The sequence below is a fragment of the Pinus tabuliformis genome, chromosome 4_2, assembly GCF_031772625.1.
Source record: "Pinus tabuliformis cultivar Carrire ecotype Pingquan chromosome 4_2, CPIR1, whole genome shotgun sequence".
Classification (NCBI taxonomy): Eukaryota; Viridiplantae; Streptophyta; class Pinopsida; order Pinales; family Pinaceae; genus Pinus; species Pinus tabuliformis.
Window position 1 is genome coordinate 653,156,486 of NC_142304.1, and position 24,356 is coordinate 653,180,841.

The 24,356-nt window shown below is 38.6% G+C and overlaps 1 protein-coding gene across 1 annotated transcript; it reads right to left on the reverse strand.

Annotated features, from left to right (window-relative positions):
- Positions 1-5,260: 5,260 nt before the first annotated feature.
- On the reverse strand, positions 5,261-6,122 carry LOC149171079 (SKP1-like protein 1B). The gene is made up of 2 exons (XM_089427428.1): positions 5,820-6,122; positions 5,261-5,467 (listed from the first exon to the last, which is right to left on the reverse strand). The coding sequence occupies exons 1-2, from the start codon at positions 6,120-6,122 to the stop codon at positions 5,294-5,296; spliced, it is 477 nt and encodes a 158-aa protein (XP_089283554.1). The 3' UTR covers positions 5,261-5,293.
- Between the last annotated feature and the right edge of the window lie 18,234 nt (positions 6,123-24,356).

Sequence of the window (24,356 nt, forward strand, 5' to 3'; positions counted from 1 at the left end):
TGCATGATGTATTTCTCAAGGTGGACTAGATTTTTATTTTTATTTTTACATTATATGTTTTTTTTAAGAAACCAATGAGATTGAATGTTGGTAAGAATTGTAAAACCCATTTGAGACCAAGGTTGAAAGGCGATAGAATTGACATGACTAAATATTTGCTTTTGGGTTTTGAGACTTGTCATACAAATGAATACTCTTGCAGTTTGTCAAGAAATATCTGTAAAAATAGTGGCATATAGATAAGCTATTTTGGGTTATCCATAATTACCTGTAAAAATGGGTCTTTCGCAATTGCAAAAAAGGAAAATGGCTCCTTCGCTGCTCGCAATTCTCTGGTTAAATGTGGTGATATAAAAGGAATCCTCGGCAGTGGTCACTGGCCCTGAGTAATACTAATCAACTAAGCTTGGGGAATCGATAATTAGGCTTTCCTCCAGTAATGAGCAGTTGTCTTCCTAGACAAGGTATATCAAAGGTATGTGAGAGCAAGAAAAAAAACTAATTAATGTAAATAGATTTTAATCTTCTTAACCACACGACACACCCAACGAGAAGACACACCCCACCAGATGCAAAATAGGGAAAAATATCAGCGTCATGCCCGCCATTATGAATGCTGGCCTCAAAAATTCAATGCGACAACCTCCATTACAAATTCAATGCAACAACCTCCATTACAAGCTACCCATTACTTTTTTTAATGATGCAACAACCTCCCCTCCATACCACTACCCTAGATTCTAGAGTGACTCTATAGGACAGTCAAAGAACAAGGCATCGAGGCAAGTTGCAACTAGAGCCCGATGCCAGCAGTAGGCCCGAAGAACCGCGGTAATAGGTAACCAGAATTTTTAGAGATATCCTAAATTTTCTAAAATATTAGGTCAACAAGCAACTCTTCAAATGACATTTTATAATGTAAATTTTATTTTAAATGGGTAGAAATCAAATTTAAATTTTTTTATGGGTAAATTTTTGTGAGCACTTCTCTAACGTGCCAAAAGCCTCTTGAAGAGCTATGACGTGTTCAATTTTGAACACTCCATGGTACCATCAGGAGAGGGATCTGACACCCCTCCTTGAGTACAATTGTCCCTGGAAAATTAAAAGAGATGGAGGCCTCCACCAAACTTACCAATCACAATGTCTTCAAAAAGCCTTCATCCAACCACTGAGGAGAGTGGGCGGAAGGAAAAACTATTGAACATCAACCAAGCAACACCTTGGTAGGGACCAATGGGAGAAACTGGGCTTAGAAATCGGCCCCAAACATGTGCAAACCAAAAACTAAGAAATACCAGTCACTAGAAATCAAAGACCATTGAAATAGCTGCATACAGGGTGTATATGCAAGAGCATGCCCTCATTTGCAACTTTATGAACTTTTCGTAGGAAAAGAAGGCTCTTAACTGGTGGAAGCAACAAACATGGCACCTATCAAAAGAAAGCATCAAGTTGCGACGATCCAAACTCTAAATTTATTCGTGTAACAATACTCTAAATTTACCGAATTCATTCGTAATACTCTTGATCAACATACCAAAGGATTGGGTATGAATTTTCTTTCCACGATGGATTATGAAGCTGGATGCCTCGACATAAATGGCCAAGATATTATCAATCCATTTATGGCTCAGGGGAGACCGAAGTATCAGGGATTGGGTTATGGTTGAAGGGAGTTTGGAGAATGCCCCAAACAGCTTGAGGAACATCAACCATCTGAGGATGAGATGTCACCACCTTGTGAAAATGTTAATTCATCTCCCAAGTGGGATGAGTACCTGAAGGGATCTTGCATGGCATCATCCACTCCACTTTGTCAAGGCTGCAACCCTAGAGACATGTATCACTCTCAAGGGTGTTTTCCAATGCATGGAAATTTTGAATAATTGTGGAATAAGTACCCTTGTACATTTTGTGATGCATTTGATGATTGTGTCGATATATGTGAGAAACATATGATTATGGTTAAAAGAATGAATCAAATTTTTGGCATCAAGCATAATGACTCTCCTTCGCATGATTGAACTTCTATGTGAGAAAACAAGAGGAAGTTCTTATGTACTCATAGCAAGATGCATGGACATAAGATTGAATGATGTTTGAAGTTACATTCAAATATTCTATCAAATAAAGGTAGAGAGATTGTGCTACATAATGCAAGGGAAATAAGAGGTGGTAAAGAAGACTCATAACAATCCTAAGTGACCTTCAAGACAATGTTGATGAAAGAAGAGAACCCATAAGCCTAAGAGAGGCAACGTTTGGGTATAATTTATTGTAAATTTGTTTTGTAAATTTTGTAATTACTTGTTGTCATTACCTATTTAGGTAATTTTGTAAAGGGAACAATCATTTTCACTATGTTCAACAAGTAGAAGTTTTTCATTGATGTATGTACTTTCTCGTTATAGTCCACATTTTATAGGACTTTTATGAATGTACAAGATTGTTGTTCAAAGATGTCTACATGTTTGTCATATGTTCACTCATACAAGTATTCGATTTCAAACTTGTGTGTATAGAATCTGTGTTTTCAAGATTGTCTAAGATGACTATGTTTTGTAGGCAAGGTCAATCATATCATGGAGCATTTTGCAGCACTGTACTTTTTACGTACAAGCTCACCTTGAAGACATTAAAGAAATTTTATTTTTCTTTTTAATTGCATGATGGAGCTAAGTTTTTATTCAAAAGTTTAAATTCAATATGCACTATTTTTGAGCCATGTAAAGAATAGAGAAAAGAGAATGTTCATATTCCACTCATCAATTTTTTGTTCCTACAACAACAATAAGGATCTTCACTAATTTTTTTCCAAGACAACAGGTCTTCATGAAGAAGATAGGTGAAGTGCCTTGATTGGGGCTTGAAGGGCACCAATTGAAAATTTTCCATTTTAGATTGAGTTTTTGGGTGTTTTTGAGTTCTAGCCTCTTTATATTAACTAGGGAAGTAAACTTTTGGAGTCCAAAAGTTCCTAGTTGGGAGGTGTGATCAAGTGATCAAATTTTATCTCAAAAATGAAATTGCTTAAATAAATAAAAATAATTTGATTATTTTCTCAATATTTTAGATTTATTGTTACTCTTTTTATTCATTCCTTTGGCTTGATCATATTTTTTTGTTCTTTTTTTCTAAAGATGAACAAAACTTGAGAGTTTGAAACATCGATACTAAAACTATTTATGTGATGGATTTAGAAGAATTTCACATATTACAGAGTTGTTGCACCATACCCTTATGTTTAGTACATCCACTTATCCATGTGAACAACAACCAGATATGTCATATTTTTCCATGATCTAGATATCCAGTCAACTATAGAGACAAACATTTGGCATATTTTGTTTTAAAGATCAAGATAAAGCATGTCCTACCATTAAATCATATAAATTATTTATTTATTTATTTATTAAATCATATAAATTATCAAAAGTAAAATTCAACTGATCTTAGTTTGGATTCCACGACTAATTTAAGAAATGAGAGATTCCTGGAAGAATAAATGAGTGAATCGGGAAGAAATTCATTGGCAGTCTCGGTGGAATGGAAATTTTCCCAGAACATATATTGCAAAGCATTGGCACACCTCCCTATTTACCTAGAATTGGGCAATAATGAACCCAAAAACATTAAAAACCAAACACAACTAATATAGTTACATCATCAATACAATTACAAGGAATGAAATAGTGGTCTTACCATGGTAAGGATGTTGAACCAAGTTATATAATATTTATAAATGTCAGATGCTACAATTTTCAGCCTCGGTAGAGTTTTAGCCAGGCTGTTTACTGTAGCCAAAATAGAGTGATTGCAGTCTGAAAGAACCCTAATGAAAGAAGCTAAGTTACATGAACTATGTGAGCACGTAACTGATACAACTCCTTAAAAAGATAATCAACAATTTCAACATCATCAAAAATCAATCTTTATGGCGACAATGAGATTGAATGATAGTAAGAATTGTAAAACCCATTTGAGACCAAGGTTGAAAGGCGATAGAATTGACATGACTAAATATTTGCTTTTGGGTTTTAGACTTGTCATACAAATGACCGTGGCCAAATAGAGTGATTGCACTCGGAAAGAACCCTGATCAAAGAAGCACCTAACTGATACCTGGGCTCAGCAATCGGCCCGAAACACGTGCAAACCAAAAACTAAGAAATACCAACACTAGAAAGCTGCGTACAGGGTGTATATGCAAGAGCATGCCCTCATTTGCAACTTTATGAGCTTTTCGCAGGAAAAGAAGGCTCTCAACTAGTGGATACAACAAAAATGGCACCTAGCAAAAGAAAGCATCCAGCTGCGGCGATCCAAACTCTAAATTTATTCGTGCAACAATACTCTAAAGCATCCAGCTGCGACGATCAAAACTCTAAATTTATTCGTGCAACAATACTCTAAATTTACCGAATTCATTCGTGCAATAATAATAGCAAGGAAATTAAAAATATAAAAGCCATTCAGGGCACATAAATTCAAAACCAAATCAAAATATTAAAACCTGGGATCCAAAATGAGGCCATTTATTCATGCAATAATACTCTAAATTTAGCGAATTCATTTGTGCAAGGAAATTAAAAATATAAAAGATATTCAGGGCACATAAAAAAAAATCAAAATGTTAAAACCAGATAAGACATGTGAATTTTCTTTTAATAAAACAACATGTTCTACTTGCAAAAACAATTTTTAAGAAAAAAAATTCCAAATCAAATTACATTTTTGTCAGTCCCCACCTTCTAAATTACTATAGTAAAACATATACAAGCATGCCACACAGTTGGACCCATTCATTCGTGCAATAATCCTCTAAACTGAGGCAATTCATTCGTGCAATAATACTCTAAACTCAGCGCATTCATTCGTGCAATAATACTCTAAACTCGCATTCATTCGTGCAATACAAGGAAATAAAAATGAAAAAGCCATCCAGTCCACATAGATTCAAAAAAATTCAAAATGTTAAAACCAGTGCACATAGATTCAAAAAAATTCAAAACGTTAAAACCATGCAATTGGAGCCCATTTCACTACACAGTTGACAAAAAATAGTTGCAATATTTATCAGAAATTCCAGAAGCCCAATACTATTGAAGGAGTTGCTCCGAGATCTTTACAAAATTATTCAACAAGAACAAACCATTGGCATTAAAGTTTCAAAGCCGGTCGTCTACCACTAATAGTTTCTACACAAATTCTCGACTAGTTCTCGACTACAATAAAAGCAAACACCATGGCACAGAAATATATATACTGTTTTTGCACCAATTCCCTAGAATCATTCAAAGGCCCACTGATTTTCACGCCTGACCTCCTCCTCCTCTTCAGGAGTAAAATCATTCTTTATGTTGAAAGTTTTACGTATTTCTTCTGGCGTTTTCCCTTTTATCATGTCGGCAACAGTCCGACATGTAAGATCTAGCAGATTTTTTATGTTTAGGTAATTAGCAGCCTGCAAAAACCCGAAAAGCTTAATAAGCCAAAATTTCCGTAAAATATACAAATGTATCTATAGCCTGGACAGGCATATACATGTGCTAAGCATTACTAAAGAAAGCGACGAAGATATTGCAGAACAATTACATGGAATGAGACTACACAGAGATTTCTAGCATTGAAGGATCTCAGAAATTAAAAAAACAATTAGTTGATGGAACATTGATTTACTGGAGAAGCCAATGGTAACTGTCCTCAGAGGTTGGGGTAATTCAGGTAGATTAGACCCCTCAAAACAACAAATAAGAAAAGCGTTAGTTTGGTTCAAAGAATACCAAACCATCAAATAAGGGTTTCTGACAGAATACCAGGATAAGGTCGAACAAAGTGGCCTGATCGACTTTAACGAATTCTTCATCCCAAGTCTTGATTTCGTCCTCGGAAATGACCGATTTCTCATGTGCGGGGTTCTGAGCATCGACATGGTACTTGCAGTATTCGATGACCTTCGAGAGTATCTCACTAGAAACGTTTGGCAGCGGAATAGCATTGGCGGTGCCAGTGTCCTCGATCATGTACTTGATGGTCTGAGATTCAAATGCCACAGCCTCAGTGACATCAAACAATTCGCCATCTGAGCTCTTCAAAGTCACCTTGCTTTCCGAGGCCATGGCTCCCCAACTAAAAAGTTGATCCGAATGAAAGATGATCTGAATAAAAAGAAAGGAGCGAAGAGAACTCGAGAAAGTATGAACGAACTTTTGCTCGATCAATATGAGATGAGCGATATGTGGTAAGGGCAATAAGTCCATATATTTATAGCCTGATTGATTACCCAAATAACCATGCCATGGGCTTTTCGCTCATTTTTTAATTATTTTTTCTTAACTCTAGTTAACATAAGGGTTTTCTTATTTTATTGTGTTTTACGGGCTAATTGTTTTCGATTCATGCTCCACCTATTTTAGGGTATTAGTGGGCCAAATTGCATTTGAAATTATTCCTGGCTTAGCTTAAATGTAGTTAACAAAACAAAAGAATTAACAAAGACAAAAAGTCATTATAAAATTAAAGCAAATAATAAAATATTATACTATTGAATGTCATCCCTAAAAAATAAGAAATATGATTAACAAATATTATTTATTGAGCCTAGGGGATGTGTAAATTTATCTGCCATTTGTTCCCTTTAAAATAAAAATAAAATTTATATTGTAAACAGAAAAATAATGTTGGCTATAATACGAAAAATAAGTAAAAAAAAAGTGTTTTCAAAAATATTTCAACAAGAGATTTAAATAAACTAGTTGAAGATCTCTGTTAACTAATTTATGTTCATAAAATTGTAAAAATAAAATATTTTTATGTTTTATATAAAAAGAATAATCAATGTGGGTTATCAATAAAATATTTTAATAGGAATTAATATATACATATACTTAAAGATACATTATTAATAATAAAGAAACATTTTAACTTGAATGTAGATGTTATGTAAATTATTTTAATGTCAATTATGTATATATTTACGCTGTAAGGCATTCCCCTACGAAATCAACTCCCCCCTTATTGCGCCGTAAGATTATATGTTAGACGATTGAGAAAAGTTGAACCATTCGATCACGAGAAAGTATTTATGAATTCGTTGAACACTAGTATTCAATTCGCATAGGTAAAGACGTTGTCTACGAACTCCTGAACTTTGTCGGTGAGCTCTTCGGCAGTTGATTAACGCGGTTGATTTCTACCACAGTTGATGTGTATCACCCAGATTTGAAGCCGTAGAACCTGTTATTAGAGGAAAATCACGATATGAAGGGCACCGTCTTCGACCTCAGTGTGCTGCCGAAGCAGTTCAGATAGGACTACCTTCTCTAGATGGTGTGCGCCACACTGACATACGTTTCGCCAGAGGTGATTACGAAGAAGGGATCCAACGGAGCCAAGGCCAACATCTAGTCTTGCATGGTCATATTGTTTGTGCTCCTCACAGGGTACCTGTCGTTCTAGGATGAGAATCTGATAGTAATGTATAAGAAGATCTACAAGGGGATTTCAAATGCCCACCTCATTTTCCTCTGAAGTTCGATGTCTGGTTATCTCACTGCTAGACCCTAACCTTATGACGAGGATCATTGTTCCACATCTCATGGAGGTTTCTTGGTTCTACCAGAGCTTGAAGTGCCCATAGGCCGACAATGATGTGGAAGTTGGACAACTGGAAGATGTTGGCTCGACCTTCCCTGCCGCCAAGCCGACCTACCTAAAAGCCTTTGACATAATTTCCCTCCTGTCGAGGTGCAATCTCTCGAGGTTGTTCAAAGATGATGTGGTAAAGAAGGAGTCGAGGTTCACTTTAACTCAGCTGGCGTTGAGCAAAATGTCGAAGTTGGAGGAGAGAAGTTGAGTGTATGAAATGGTCAGATTCAAGCATTTGGAAGAAAAACCTCAAAATTTAGAAGAAAGGGTTTGGGTAAATCCATGGATCTGATAACAAGAGTGAGTGATTAGGTCCTAGAAAACCTGATGTTGGTGCTGCTGGAATGCTCTAAACGAGTGCCTTCAAAAAATGAAGATACCGAGAAATATGTACCAGAAAATAAATGCAGAGAAGAGATTCCAACCGTTCCCTCTGTATGGAAGAGACTTCCTGAGGAGATATTAGAGTTGGTCTTGGCCAGATTTCCACTGAAGAGAATACTCAGATTGAGAACAGTGTGTCACAAGTGGAACATATTATCATTGAGCAAGAGGTTTACCATACTTCATTCTATTCTCCAAGCCCTAAGTGTGTTCTTGTTTGATGTCCTTGATGGTTAATACAAAGTGAGTTATTGATAATGGAAGTGCAAAGAAAGGCGAAACCCATTCTTCTATTTATGTGAATGTGACATCTGAAAGTAATGTAATGGGAAAGGGGAGCTCCAAATCGACCATGAAGGTCGCAAGGGAATTCCATGGATCGAGGAAGAACACAGTGATGGCGGCGATGGCGGCCCTCTCCCTTATGGTCAAGCAAGAAATCGATGGCGGCCCCTATGGTCGAGCCCCTATCGGTCCTTATGGTTGAGCGATAAATCAATGGTGGCCTTAACAGTCGATCCTCTCTCCTTAACAGTCAAGTGTGCTATGATAGCGGCCCATTGGTCGAGCAACTAAAGTTCCTTGATGCTTATTGGGTGGTGGGCTTATGGTCGAGCATGCTTACACATCCTTGGCGGAGGTTTTAGCAGAATACACTATTCGTTTTGCCATTTTAGGAGGCAGAGGTTTTGAAGAGTAATGACATATATAATGATATTGATTTCTTATCTATCTAGTTACCGAAAGAAAAGAGAGAAAGAGCCCAATAGCCAGCCTGATGCACTCAACTTACCTGCATCCACACCACCTCCCTAATTCTTCATTAAAGAAAAGAAAAGAAAAGCTAAGTAGCTTGGTTTTTTGACTCATTCCCTCCTAATTGATAGCCCGGTGAAATGGTGGTAGTTATATATGAGCATGTGGTAGTTTAGGTTCAGTCAGTTCCTTGCTTCGGGCTTACAAGACTTGATAGCAAGCTCATAATCCAGCCTATGTTGTAGTAGTTTTCCAGAGGAATGCATCGAGAGCCTCGTGGAATATTGTCTGAAAGGCCATTTGCATGTGTTTTACGGCTACTTGACACGCCCAAGCGAGCTACCCTGCGTAGACTGAGTATAACCCTAAGAATTTGGCCATTTGGGGATGTGCAAGCAGGCTCGACCACTATTTACCCACCCAATCCCCTAAGGCAGAGGTTTTCACATCTTTCTCTCCTATTATTGCCATTTTAGGATGCGGAAGTAGGCTCAACCACTATTTACCCACCCACTCCACTCCCCCGAAGGCAGAGGTTTTGAAGCGTAATGACATATATAATTCATTCATGCATAATGACATATGCCCATAGAAATAAGAATGACTGCTATAATGTCAGTCATCTGATTTCATTTGAATGAGAAGGAAACAAATGACTATACTTGCGTGATCCTCTCCCATTGGTTGAGAGTCTGGCAGGTTCACGATGGCGACCTTTTTGGTTACCTCTTTTGCTATCCTTTTTATGTCACCAACCCAGAAACAGGAAAGCTACCATCACTTGGTAGGGAAATGAGGATCCTTTCTATTCATATGTATGTGACCATTATATTAGAAGCATCCTCCCGTTCCCACCTCCGCTATGACAACGTGTCACAAACAATATTGGAATTCGTTGGTTGGGAAGAGAGTACAAAGCTCGCAAGCAACTTTGTGAAAAACGGGTGGGATACAATTTTGGAGAGGGGCGATGGCGTTTCTCAAGGTATTTGTCTTCTTGCAGTCAAGGGAGATAGTTCAGGGGCTGAGCTACATCATTGCCTTATCTTGACGTTGAAGCCTTTCAGTATTTCTGTGAAACATTTCTTCATGAAGCCCTGGTTACCTTTTCTCTCCAATAATTTTATTTTTAGCAATAATTGTATAGACCAATGGTATTCACTTGACTTCAATCCATTGCATAGTTTGTTCCCCTGTTTTTATCTCATATATCGATATATTAAATTACTTTGACAACTCTATATTGATTTGGATTTGTCTTTCTTTGGGATTTTTAGAGCTTCAATGTTTATAGTTGTCTGAGATTCTTTATCATTAGTTTATTGATCTGAGCTATAAATTTCCTCTAGGTTCTATTCTTGTGGGCCTGTTATTAGAAAAACATTATGCCGCAAGTTTTCTGCCTTTATCTCTATGAAAAGGAAGTGCATATTTATATTCATTTGGATTTTTTGACGTTATTGTTTTCTTTTCTTCTGAAAACAATATTTTTATTATGTTAAAATGAAACCCTTGTATTCACTTGCAGTTGGGTCTCTTTCACAATTTTTTTGAGTGCCATTCCATTTTTTGAATGAAAATAAACAAATTGTATTGAACCATTCAATTTTTGTGATGGTTTTCTTTATGGTGAATATTTTGAAACTTTTTAGAAGGATAATGCTTATGTTCCTCCTATCTGGTTAATTTCTTGAGGACCTATCCTACAAACTTAATAAACAAATTTTAGGCCACCTAACTAAGGTTGTCACAACTGATAATTAAAATAAAAAATCGTTGCCAAAGTAAAAACTCTTAAAGTAGGTTTGAGGCACTCTAAGAGCCTGCATACATTAGTTGGAATTGATCAAATGAGTTCAGGGTGGAGACACTCTAGATCTTCTCTTAATGATCCAGGTCGCTCCAGGGACACACATAGGACAAAGAGGGCTTATGAAAACTCGAAAATAAAAATGGTCGGAATGATTTCAAACTAGGACCTGAGCGTATATGTCATCATCCTAATCATGGCAGTGTGAACAGTTCCTCAATTCGAGCTCGTATGAGGGAGGATGAGCCAGTCAAAGTTCTGGTCAAAGTTGGGCTATGGGCCAGGTTTAAGTGTCCTACAATTTGACTTACCCTGAGGCATGAAACTTAGCTCCCGAAGTGGGCTAAATTGTTGCCTCTTTAATTTTTCTAATAACCCTTATGTTAGACAAATTTGAACAAAATTCCCTACTATTAAATAAAGATAAAAATATATATATAAAAGGTGGTGGGCCACCACCGATGCCACCCAAAAAATATATTATATAACAAAATCTTATTAAAGGGCCAATGGGTCATGACCCCCTCTGGCCCAACCGCAACCATAAACCACAAAAGCTATGTTTAAATATGGGTCGGTGGCCATGACCCTGTTGGATCCTCCATCGACCACCATACAATGTTCATATAATGGGGTGGGCGGGCCACCTCTGGTGGACCCGACCCACATCCCTATCCACAAACATACACACAGTTAATGGGAGGTTGGTGGGTAGCGAGCCCGTGCCAGCAACATCGACTAGCCCACCACCATGCGGCGACAAAATGGCATGTCAAATAAAACAACACAACTCCCTTTTAATGCACACAACACCGCCTTTAATACCACATGGAACCGATGGCAAGAAATGTAGCGCGGGCCACCAAAATAGTGGACCCACCGCCCAATAATAAAATCTAAAAAATAAAGATTTTTCATGTTAATTTGGGAGGGGCGGGATTTGATCCCCCAACCCCTCCTCAACCATTTTCTAAACTCTACCCTTGCGCCAACCAACCTCACATGGGTTAATTCGCCTAGGATTTACATATAAACTCATTTTTGTCAGTGCACCCAGGAGCGGGTGGAGGAACTAGGAGCGGCCATAGATTTTTAGATAGAGGAGGCATGATATTCTTTGATGCCCAAAGATTCTTTGGGGAGGTAAAAAAAAAATTGTCAGAACAAAGTCAAGTTTATAGTCGTTTTTCACAGTTTTTTGTAGTGATCGCAATGGCGAGGTCAGATTCTCGTTTTGAGTTGTATATTTCCAGTCCACCCATGGAGCAGAATCTTTGAGGAATCAAGGGGGAACCTGAAAGATTCATTGAGCCCCAGATTCTCAATTTATTAGAATTCTGAAATTTGACAATCGATTTTGCACTATTTGATGCCACAAATCTGATTGTGCATTCAGATTTTTCATTTTCTCATTATATTCTTCAACCATTTTTCTAAGTGGATTGTAGGTGTCAGCATTCATGTGTGAGCAACAATTTCCATGTGATTGATGCCATCTGATCGATGGCACAAACAGCTTCAGCAGTTTGACATCCGCTTCTTCAGATGGCCCTTGGTTGTGAGGTATATGCAGTGTGTTCATGTACTTCTTTTGCCATGCATTGTGCTGCACAGATCCCTATTTGATGTTGATGAGGGATCTTGTTTATTACTTGTTTTCAAGATTCCTGCTTGATTTGACGTTGAATCATCTATGTGATGTACTTGTTCTCATGATTCGTCATGTATGTTTGCATTGAGATCCCTTTTCTGCCATGTTAGTGGGATGCTCATCATGCATGAGTTTGTGTCATATTGATAGGAGTCTTTTGACTGAGAGTTCCTGTAGTGGAACATCTTTTGGCGACAATCCTGCATGAGGGAATTTTCCTTGTATGATAGCGACACCATCTCTATGTACATCATCACTATTTATAGCACATAATGTAGTGGCCTACATCATCTTGACAATGGGGCCCGGAGATGTAGTCCCTCCTAGAAGAACTTCATTATCAACGGCTTATGTTTTTATGTTGCTGATGATTGACATGTTCCTCTTATTTACAACATGCACATGTATTCATTTATGTTTTTTTAAAACTGCAATCTAACACATCACAAAAGTAAAAGGTCTTGGAAGGGTCCTTTGTCACAGCCAGACCTGGATCAAGTGGTATCAGAGCGGTCTTTGCATGGATGTGAATTGCACCATGTACAATGGAATGTGCAGCGACAAAGGATGAAAACGTGATGTACGAGACCATGCTCAAAATTTCCAAAAGAGTGGAAATAATGTATGAAACTCTACAGAAAGAGGCAGAAGAAAAAGAGTGATTGCAGCTTTAGTTGCAAGCCATGGAAGAGGCCCTAGATGAACTGAAGCACAATAAGCAGAATCTTCAAGCAGAGAATACTAGATTGAAGACACATCTACATGAAGAGAAAGAGGAGAAACATAGTTTGCTACAACAGCTGCAAGCAAAGGATGAGGCCTTAGAAATGATGCAGCATGACCCATGTGAGGTAACAAGTAGTTCTTTGATTTCATGTATGTGTCTTGATGATGATTTCGCTCTTTTTAAAAATCATGCCACGAGAATTGGCTCCAAACTGTTGAAGAGAATGGGGTATAAATGAAAAGGCTTTGGCGTTAATGTGTAAGGCATTGTCAACCCTGGTGGGCTCCAGTATTGTAGCAATAATGCTACAACTCCTGGAGCTTCCTTCTGTAGTTTTATCAACCCAGTAGTTCGTAACAAACTTGGAAGCGATGATGTTGTATGCACAAGTACTAGCTCTTGTCGCATCTGTCACTTGGTCAGCTGGCACAAGTCTGCTAGGGCTCAAGCCAACTTCTATATGTTCTCAGAAGAAGCTTTTTAAGTGATGAACGAAAGCTATCTCAAAGGGAATCAACCTACTTTGTAAGAATGAACTGAAAGCCAACAAAACATGGAAACCCTAGTAAACCCTAATTCTACCAGCTTAATCCTTATGATGCAATGGTGGGAATGCAACTTCTAAAAGTGATGCCATTACTTCTATTGAGATGAGATGCATGCGTCTAAACTACTTTCATCTGAAGAGAACATGTTTTTGTATTTTTGCTCAAGTTGTTGGAGTTATTATGACTATGCTTCTTACTGGGTCTTGACTGTGCAGGGGTAGATCAAGGGGAGTGTTACACTAAAAAATGTCACCTTGACTACTTACAGTTAGTATGGCTCAAATCAACAGTCATGCTACCCTCTTAGGCAAGTCTTATGCCTCTGCTATCCATCTCAAACTCAAAGAAGAGAGAAAGTCTTGTAAAAAATGTGTTTATCTCTGGGGTCGCAGGTTCTCTCTAGCCTTACCTGCGGGGACGCTCACAATGTTCACAAAAGTTGCGTCCTTGGACGCTCTGTATGTTAAGGGACAGGTGCGTCCTTCTGTAAAAGGCAAAATGCGCGAGTTTCATCTTAAAAAAGTTACTTGTGGTTACTTCTAGAACTTTCTAGAGGTCGGTTTGATGAAATGGATGCGCCTCCAGTTGGTTCATGTATCTCTATTAAGGGGGAACTTGTCCCATCAATAAGGGAGCTATCCCACCCAAAGAGGGGGATTATCCCATTGATGGTGGACCTGAATAACCTCTTTACAGCACTATAAATAAAGACATTGAGCCAGAGGGAGGGGAGGTTGAAGCTATACATTTTCTTTGGGTAAATGCTGCAGGAATTAGGACTCCCATTTAGAACCTTGTGAGGAGAGATTGTCTTTGCTTGATTCTACTTGGAAGTGGGTGAGCTTTGTCAAAGTAGAGGAAAACCCTTGATGGACCCTGGGAGGAACTTGCACAACACCAAGGCCAGGTTGTAAGAGTTTCTTTGTTTCGTTATTAATACAAACTGGTTTATTTTTCTCAATAGCTTGTGTTAATGAGTTATTTCATGTGTTCCTTGGTCTGCATGTTGAATATATGTTTTATTATATGAAATGCAAGTGCTTGGTAATTGTTTGATTGTTTGTGGTTGCAGGAATTGACTTGAAGGAGGAGCTCATCCGGATCGGCAAGGATGGACTACAACAACCGCGTTTTGGAATAAGGTAAGCCTAAACACTTGTAGTTTTCATGTTTTAAAAGGTATATTTAGAGAAAGATCACTCCATTTTGTCTTGTTTGTCGCTAGAGAGTTTAGACTCCTAGGGAGGTCAGTTGTGTCCGCACAAACGACTTTTTCCGCCACGACAAATTGGCGACTCCACTGGGGAATCCATTAATGTGAAAGTCTTTTCCTTTGTGTGAACTTTGCTCTGAGAAAATCATTTTTATTTTCTGGTTTTTGACTGTGAGAATTAGTATTTGGGTGGCTTAGCTTTAGATTTAGTTAGATTTGGTTTTTCTTAACTTTTCCAGAAGGACGCACCCTCTGAGTACTGCACAGTGCGTCTTTGGACGCGCTGTTGCCGTTTGCACAGAGCGGGCCCGCGCCTGTTCTAACGGGTTACCTGCGTCTTCCTGTAAAAATTTAGGAAAACTCCATTTTTGCTTTAATTGCTTTTAGATTTTGTTTTTTCTTAGTGTTTTCTGCCCAGATCCTTTAGTACCCTGTCAAAATTTTTCACCTGAACTTGTTTGATTAGCATTCCTGCTTTTAGCTTTCATCAATTGGGTGTTTTGAGTCTCTTTTTTGAGAAATTATTAATTTGATTTCCTTTGGTCATTACTTGGAGATTTCTCTCAGTCTTTTCACAATTTTGCATCTTTTTGCTTTTGTTTTTGCAAAAAAATTTCCCCCTCATTCGCCGGGGGGGGGGCTAAATTGTGTATGAGTGTTAATCGCCTTTGAGTGTTTTTATGTTTTGATCTTTGGAACTCTCACCCAATTTTCTCGACTTGCACTTGATTGGTTCTTAGATTACATTAGAATCATCTTGTGTTTGAGAATTCTCTTGCATAGATCACATTTGCATAATTAGAGTTCTCAGTTTCAGAATATGAATGAAAAATGTGCATAGATTACATTTGCATACTTTTCATGTGAATTGTGCATAGTTTACATTCTGAAAAATCAATCGTAGATTTAGATCAGCTTTCTTTGATTTGAATTTACACAAAAATAAAAATAAAAATTGGTTTGGAATTGATTTGCATTAGTTTTTCTTGATGAAATTAGTGCATTAGAGAATTTGTTATATTTTCTCTTAGTGATCAATTTTTTGCATTGTCGGAAGTGAATGGAAACTCTCTCCTTACTTTAGTTAGGATTCATCGAATTGAAAAGATTACATTATCATATTCGATTGCATTCAGTTGAGTCGGGTCATAACACCATTGGTTTCATCTCCATTTACCCATTTGAGTAATAACAGCCTTAATAACACAGCGCTTAATTAAAATTCATCTAGTAATTTTTACATTTCTAGGGCTCTGAAACACCAACATAGCTTAGGCTAGGGTCTTGGAGTAGGTAAGTACTTAACTCTCCAAGACTACAAAACCAAACAGATAGTTTATCTTGAGTAGAATAAATCCAATTGTTTCAGTTGCACTCTGGGAAAGCTCCTCTTAAAGGAGAAGCACGAGCTCGTGTCCGAACCAGTGAGGGGATCATTCCCCCCTCGTTGGGAACGACGCCAGACAGTACGTATTACAAACGGTAAACCTCGGATTAACCATTGTCGAGGAGCCAGGGGTCACTTATCGGTAAACCTTGGATTACTGTCAAGGAGCCGGTAAGGGGATTGAGCTTGTTACTCTGCCCTTGCGTGCTGTCAGAGTTTAGACTGTTCCCCCAGGTGTAATTGTTGTGATTGGTAACTTTAGTGACCATAATCTTCAGGGTTCTACCGAGGTGACGGTGGAGGGAAGGTCCCACTGTACCTGGAGCAGACGTCGGTTATACTCACTTGGATTTTCCGGGGGGTTCACTTCACTTCGAGACGGTTAAAGTGGAGGAACTTGTGCCGGTCTATTCATTAAGCAGGTTGCCGGGGTAACTGTTCCACCCACCACTTCTGTACTGAATTCGGCGATGTTGGGCTTCATCACCAACTAGTGTTTTCGGTCCGGAAGGCTATTGTTTGTGTATGGTTTGACTCCTAGATTTGATAGCGCGTGTTAATTTGTTTGTTTTTACTTTTAGAGACCATAGGTGTGAATTGTGAATTTTAGTTGTTAAGTGTGAATTGTGAATTGTTAATTTTAGTTTTAAATTGTTAATAAAATTCACTGAAGTTGAATATAATGGCAAATGTTCCGGAATTTATCAACCTAGGAACCCCTCCTAATGAGAATCCTAGTACTTTTCCTTACTTTGGAAATGTTGGTCCTCCTTATATGGCTACTTTGTCATTACCTGGATTTACAATAGGTTTACCGATATGGTTATTTTCAACTTCGTTGGCCCAAAATACTCCAATTGTTCCATCTCAACCGGATGCTTCACCTCAACAGAGTTCACCATCTCAACATCACCAACCTTCTGTTGACCCTTTACCTTCTTCGCCTAATTTTTCTTCCTCCATTTCTTCCTCTTCGCCTGGTAAAAGCCTTGATGTTAGTAACCAGGAGGCTAAGAAGAAGAAGAAAGGGAAGAAGAAGAAGAAGAAGAAGAAGCAAGATAAGAAAGAAGTCAACCAACCAACCATGGCTGTAAGTGTTAGTTGTGTTGAGGAAAATTCCGACATGCATCGTAAACCCAAATACCCTTGCAGGCTTTGTAAGGGTGACCACTTCCTTGTCAATTGTCCTGGTATTCCAAAGGTCTTGGAAGTATGGTCAGAAAAATCTCATCAACTTTCCATTGATCCATCAACCAGTGATAGTCAGGTTCCTGGGAAAAAGGGTAAAGTTAGGTTTCCTTGTAAGTTATGCAAAGGGAGTCATCAAACTCACATTTGCCCTCACATGGATGAAGCCTCAACATTGTTGGAAAACCTTACTGTTCCACAGCAAGAATTTCCAACTGGTTACCGTAAACTTTCTCCCAACCTACCGTCAACTGACGGAGTGATTGATCTAAATTCAAGTACAGTCAATCACACTCTTCCATTGGAGAGTGAAACTCATGTCACTCAGGTTGATGATCCATTAGTTGATCAAGTGGTCGCTTCAATTTCACAAAGAGCCGATCCCACTTTCCCTTTAGAGAGTGAACTTCATACCGCTCAGGTTCTTCTTGTTACATCAGATTCTTCTATGCCGGGGGGCATTTCACCTGTTTCTACAGAACCCCCTCCAAGTACTGAGGTCTTTTCCTTTGATTGGAATAGACTGACAGAACCTCGTCTTCCTTCCTCCATCCCTTTCCAAATCATTGTCAAGGCTGGTGGTAGGGACATACATCGTACTCAGGTAGATGAAGGTGCTTCTGTTAGTATTTTATCCTCAACTGTTTGGCAAGCTCTGGGTTCCCCTCAGCTGGCACCTATTACGCAGAATCTGAAAGCTTTTAACATAACCATTAGTGAACCTTTAGGGATCCTTCCTAAGTTTTCTATTACCTTGGAAGGTAAAATTGTCTATATTGATCTTATGGTAGTTCGAGGTCCCTTGGATTTCAATTTACTCCTTGGGCGAGACTATGTTTATGCAATGAAAGCTGTCGCATCGACACTCTTTCGCGTGATGTCTTTCCCTCACAATGGCAGTATTGTGACTGTAGACCAGCTTTCGTTCCCTAGTCTTGTTTCAACTACCAATAATATGACACCCCTAAATGTTCCTGATTCTAAAGTGGTATCTACCCTGCCACGGGTTAATTATGTGGCAACTGGTCCCATGTTTTCAGTTACCGATGTAAGTGAGCCTCTCACTGTTGATTTAGATCCAGTAATTGACATGGAAAACACTATGGGATTACTTGAACACGATGTTCTTATCCCTTTTGAGTCCCTTGACATGTTTTCCTCCCAGAGAAGTATTCTTCCTTCTGATGAAGACCTCTTGGAAGCCATGATCAAGGTGTGTCCATTGACATGTCTTTCTTCCAGTTGGAAGCCATGATCAATGTCACGAGGATAGTTTGTTCCTCTCTCAACCTCGTTAAAAAATGAAATTGGATGGTGCGAGGAAAGTTCCTTTTACTGTGTCAACCTCGTTAAAAAATGAATCAGTGCGTGTGAGGATAGTTTCTTCTAGTCTCAACCTCATTAAAAAATGAAACCGGAAGTCATAAGCATAGTTTCTTGTCTTGTGTCAAGCTCATTAAAAAATGAAACAAGGAGTTGTGAGGAAAGTTCTTTTACTGAGTCAACCTCGTTAAAAAATGAATCAGCGCGCGAGGATAGTTTTTTCCTGTATCAACCTCGTTAAAAAATGAAATAGGCTAGTACGAGGATAGTTTTTTCCTATATCAACCTCGTTAAAAAATGAAATAGGTTGTAATGAGGAAAGTTCCTTTTACTGTGTCAACCTCGTTAAAAAATGAATCAGTGTGTACGAGGATAGTTTTTTCCTGTATCAACCTCGTTAAAAAATGAAACAGGTTAGTATGAGGATAGTTCTTTTACTGAGTCAACCTCATTAAAAAATGAATCAGCTAGATTTTAGGATATGTAGAAAGTAGGGTTTTGAGGATAGTTCCTATTACTGAGTCAACCTCGTTAAAAAATGAATCAGGTATGAGGATAGTTCCTGTTACTGAGTCAACCTCATTAAAAAATGAATCAGGTATGAGGATAGTTCTTTTCTTGTGTCAACCTCCTTAAAAATGAAACAACTCCCTTTTCAAGTTAAATATTGAAAGTAAACCTTCATTTCATCCAGCCGGTTGAATGCAATGAAGCCTGGGGGGCATGTACCTCGCTTTGCATCATTATGCTGGGGGCATGCGAACTTTTTGAGCATAGTTCCTTGTCTTGTGTCAAGCTCGTTAAAAAATGAAACAAGGGTAGGTTAAGTAGGTAGATTATAGAGAGTAGTCATGAGCATAGTTCTTTGTCTTGTGTCAAGCTCGTTAAAAAATGAAACAAGGATTTTAGAGCATAGTTCCTTGTCTTGTGTCAAGCTCATTAAAAAATGAATCAAGGTTTTTAGAGCACAGTTCCTTGTCTTGTGTCAAGCTCGTTAAAAAATGAATCAAGGTTTTTTATAGCATAGTTCCTTGTCTTGTGTCAAGCTCGTTAAAAAATGAATCAAGGTTTTTAGAGCACAGTTCCTTGTCTTGTGTCAAGCTCGTTAAAAAATGAATCAAGGTTTTTTAGAGTATAGTTTTTTGTTAGGTAGATTGTAGAAAGTAGTTATGAGCATAGTTCCTTGTCTTGTGTCAAGCTCACTAAAAAATGAAACAACTCCCACGAGTCTTTCCAAGATTTTGAAAGTAAAGCTTCATTCCATCCACCTCATTGAATGCAATGAAGCTTGGGGGGCATGTACCTTGATTTGCATCATTATGCCGGGGGCATGTGAACTTAGAACAAGCATAGTTTTTCGTTTCAAGCTTGCGTAAACATGAAACCGAATCCGAGCATAGTTCTTTTCCTGTGTCAAGCTCGTTAAAAAATGAAACAAATCCTCCTCTACTTGAGTCGAGAGATTGACTAGATCTCATAGATGTTAAGTTGTATATTTAGGTTAGTTATTTTAGTTTTTGCATAATTTTCTTACAGTTTTAGGTCAAAGTCTTTTAAATGATCTCGTCACTAAACCTTCATTTCATCCAAATGGTTGAATGAAATGAAGCTAGGGGGGCATGCACTCTAACAGTTATGCTTAGGGGGCATCAAGCACAGTTTTATCTCTGTTTGAAGCTTGTGTAAAAATGAAACTAATTTGAAGCATAGTTTTTATCTGTTTCAAGCTTTTGTAAAAATGAAACCTATCTTGAGCCAATTTCAGTTATTTTCAAGACTCGTTAAACTCATGAAAATCCCGAGATTATTTTGCTATTTTTCATTCTCGTAAAACAAATGAAAATGCCGAGTTCTTTCCGTCTTTTCCTGCTCGTAAATTAAATTGAAAGTCGGCTACATGAGTACATTTTTATCATTTTTTCGAACTCGTTAAAACTTACGAAAAAGTGAAACCTTGGAGTTCTCTTTTAAGCCCTTTTCAGACTCCTAAAACACGAAAAGATCGCCGAGCGTTTCTTTTACACTCGTTAAAACGGAATTAAAAGACGGTCCCCTTTTAGCTCTTTTCTGACCGCAAAATCAGGAAAAGATTGCCGGGTTTTTGTCGTTTCAAACTCGATAAGGAAATAAAACGACGTGTCCTTGATCGCTTTTTACTTTTCAGGTCGATGACACTATTATGAAAGTACTCCTTGGTCGCAAGATCAAGCGGTTCCCCCAGGTATTATTTTATACTTTTTCGGGCTTGAGGGACACAAATGTACGAAAAAGTTCAACGTGGAGTCTCCTTTAGTTTTTTCAAACTCTCTAAAATTGAAAAACGCCGAGTTTCTCCTATACTGGGCTCGTTAAACTTTTACAGTAGAGGACCTGTTCAATTACAAACAGGAACGAACCACTCCTTCCTAGGGTTCGAATTTAAACTAGGTTGGACTTGTCCGAAGGATGAGCTTATAATCAAGCATATGTTATCCTCCTCAAGCTTGTTAAAAATAAAGAGGTACTTGCCAGAAATGGTGGGGGAAAAGAGAGAAGAATGAGCCTATTTGTTACCTTTTATCTCAAAAGAAACTTTATTACCACTCTTGAACACGACACTTTTTCATTCACCTGGGTTGGGAAATCTTTTACCTCACAGTTGACCAAACCACTTTGAAAGTCTTTAACCGGGTTCCGGGGATTAACTTTGAGTTATTCGTCATTAAGCCATCTGTTGTGTCGTTATGTGTTCAAGAGGTCTGCAAGAAAAACTTTCATCTGCAAAATACTTGTCATCCATTTGACCATCCCTGAGTCAGTCCTTACAGCAACATTTCTTCAACTTGAACAATGATTTCGTGTTGTGGGCTTGCCTGCAACGGGTCGCTTTCTATCGACATCGACACATTATCTAGAAAGATGACTTAGGAATCGACAGTACCTTGAAGTCTGCATGCATCAATGGCAGGTTTCTCGCCTTTGACGTCAGTTTACATCATTGACTTTCGATCAAAGGATTCCGTGAAGTGTTCGACATCAAAACATCTATTCACATTTCACGGGTTGTGCTTGGTACTTTGAGGACCATTGACATTACTGGTGGTTTCTCTCATGCTTGTTAACAGTTTGCATCATCGACTGGTAATCAAGTGGTTTCTAACATGTTCGACATCGAATCATTTAATCACATGGCTAGAATCGTACCAATTCGGGAAGTAGAAGTGAAGACCCTGGATCTAGTTTCTACCATCCAGGCTGCGAGGAGTTTTGTATTCATTATCTATGTAGACTAATCATAAACAGATGGCTGCGTCCATCCTGTGTCTACAAAAGTCTATAAAAATGATGTACTGCAAGATCATTCCTGTATCAGAATAGTTAGTCCATTAGTTAAAGTTTTGAATCTGAGTATGGGAATGCCTACCTCAGTGATGATATAATCTTATCCATGTATTTTGTGTTGAAAATTGCAGGTTCCAACCAGGCCATCCACAAGACAATCCTTGAAATGATAAAGCGCTTCACCCTTCCTAGAATTACAAAACCCTACTCTATTCCAGGCTTCGCACATTAGGGGGCAATCTGTTACACTAAAAAATGTCACCTTGACTACTTACAGTTAGTATGGCTCAAATCAACAGTCATGCTACCCTCTTAGGCAAGTCTTATGCCTCTGCTATCCATCTCAAACTCAAAGAAGAGAGAAAGTCTTGTAAAAAATGTGTTTATCTCTGGGGTCGCAGGTTCTCTCTAGCCTTACCTGCGGGGACGCTCACAATGTTCACAAAAGTTGCGTCCTTGGACGCTCTGTATGTTAAGGGACAGGTGCGTCCTTCTGTAAAAGGCAAAATGCGCGAGTTTCATCTTAAAAAAGTTACTTGTGGTTACTTCTAGAACTTTCTAGAGGTCGGTTTGATGAAATGGATGCGCCTCCAGTTGGTTCATGTATCTCTATTAAGGGGGAACTTATCCCATCAATAAGGGAGCTATCCCACCCAAAGAGGGGGATTATCCCATTGATGGTGGACCTGAATAACCTCTTTACAGCACTATAAATAAAGACATTGAGCCAGAGGGAGGGGAGGTTGAAGCTATACATTTTCTTTGGGTAAATGCTGCAGGAATTAGGACTCCCATTTAGAACCTTGTGAGGAGAGATTGTCTTTGCTTGATTCTACTTGGAAGTGGGTGAGCTTTGTCAAAGTAGAGGAAAACCCTTGATGGACCCTGGGAGGAACTTGCACAACACCAAGGCCAGGTTGTAAGAGTTTCTTTGTTTCGTTATTAATACAAACTGGTTTATTTTTCTCAATAGCTTGTGTTAATGAGTTATTTCATGTGTTCCTTGGTCTGCATGTTGAATATATGTTTTATTATATGAAATGCAAGTGCTTGGTAATTGTTTGATTGTTTGTGGTTGTAGGAATTGACTTGAAGGAGGAGCTCATCCGGATCGGCAAGGACGGACTACAACAACCGTGTTTTGGAATAAGGTAAGCCTAAACACTTGTAGTTTTCATGTTTTAAAAGGTATATTTAGAGAAAGATCACTCCATTTTGTCTTGTTTGTCGCTAGAGAGTTTAGACTCCTAGGGAGGTCAGTTGTGTCCGCACAAACGACTTTTTCCGCCACGACAGGGAGGAAGGCTTGGAAAAGGTCAGGAGGACTCTGAGAGGGTCTAAGGGATCCCTAACATCATTCCACAGGAGTTCACAAAGTTCAGATGCCTGGCAACCGTGTTTGCAAGCTTCTACAGGATGTCTGCAGGGGATTCTACAGGAAGTTCAGGATTTCTACAGGAAGTCCCGTAATTTCTACAGGATGTTCCGCAATCAGAGTTTTGGGTGATGGATGAGTGAATGAGCTGTATGGGTGGATAGGGAGGTAGGAGGGGAGCTTGTGATGGCTTATGGACAGAGAGATGAGATGGAGAGGGGGTGTGTAAAGCTGGTTGGTCTAGAGGAGGGTAGAGGCAATGGAAGGCCGAAAAGATAAAACAACGTGGATGATAGAAGAGTTGGGAGGCAAACGATCTAATTGGGAGATAAGGAGATGGCCTAGGCACGGCTTAGAAGAATAAGGAAATGATAGAGTGGTGTTGCGCAGTGTAAATGAAACAAATCACCCCTGTCTTGCGTATACCCGAAATGTCATCAACCTACTCTAACTGTTCTATTAGAAACCAAAGAACAACAATGTATTTTAAAGGGAAATCGTGCATGGTGCTGAAACAAAGAGTTATTCCACAAGACCTAAATGCATGGACACTTCTACAACCGAAAACATTACCTCAAGACTTGCATGAATATGTAAAACAATGTTTTTGGTAGTTGGCACGGTCTGCACTTCCGGTCCCCAAACAGAGGTGAAAGTGAGTGTGCATTCAACCTTTTTTTGGAACTCTGATTAACTCCAATCCTCTTACTCTAATCTAAACTACTGAAAGAAACTTTGTTCATAACACTAACCTATGTAACCACACCAAGAAATCCGAATCAGCAAATTGTGTTTCCAAGTGCATGTAAAGGAAAAGAAATATAATGCTGAAAGAAAGAAAGGTAACAATACAAAGAAAGGAGGCTTATTGCTCTTAGGTTGGGCCCAACCCTGAGAGCTATAGCTCCTCTAAGAACTCATAACTGAACTTGAATCTGCCTGCCTTTTATTAAAAGATCATAGTCATAAGTCTAACAACATGCCAAAAATGGCTTACAAAAAGCAAAACAGAGCTATAGCTCG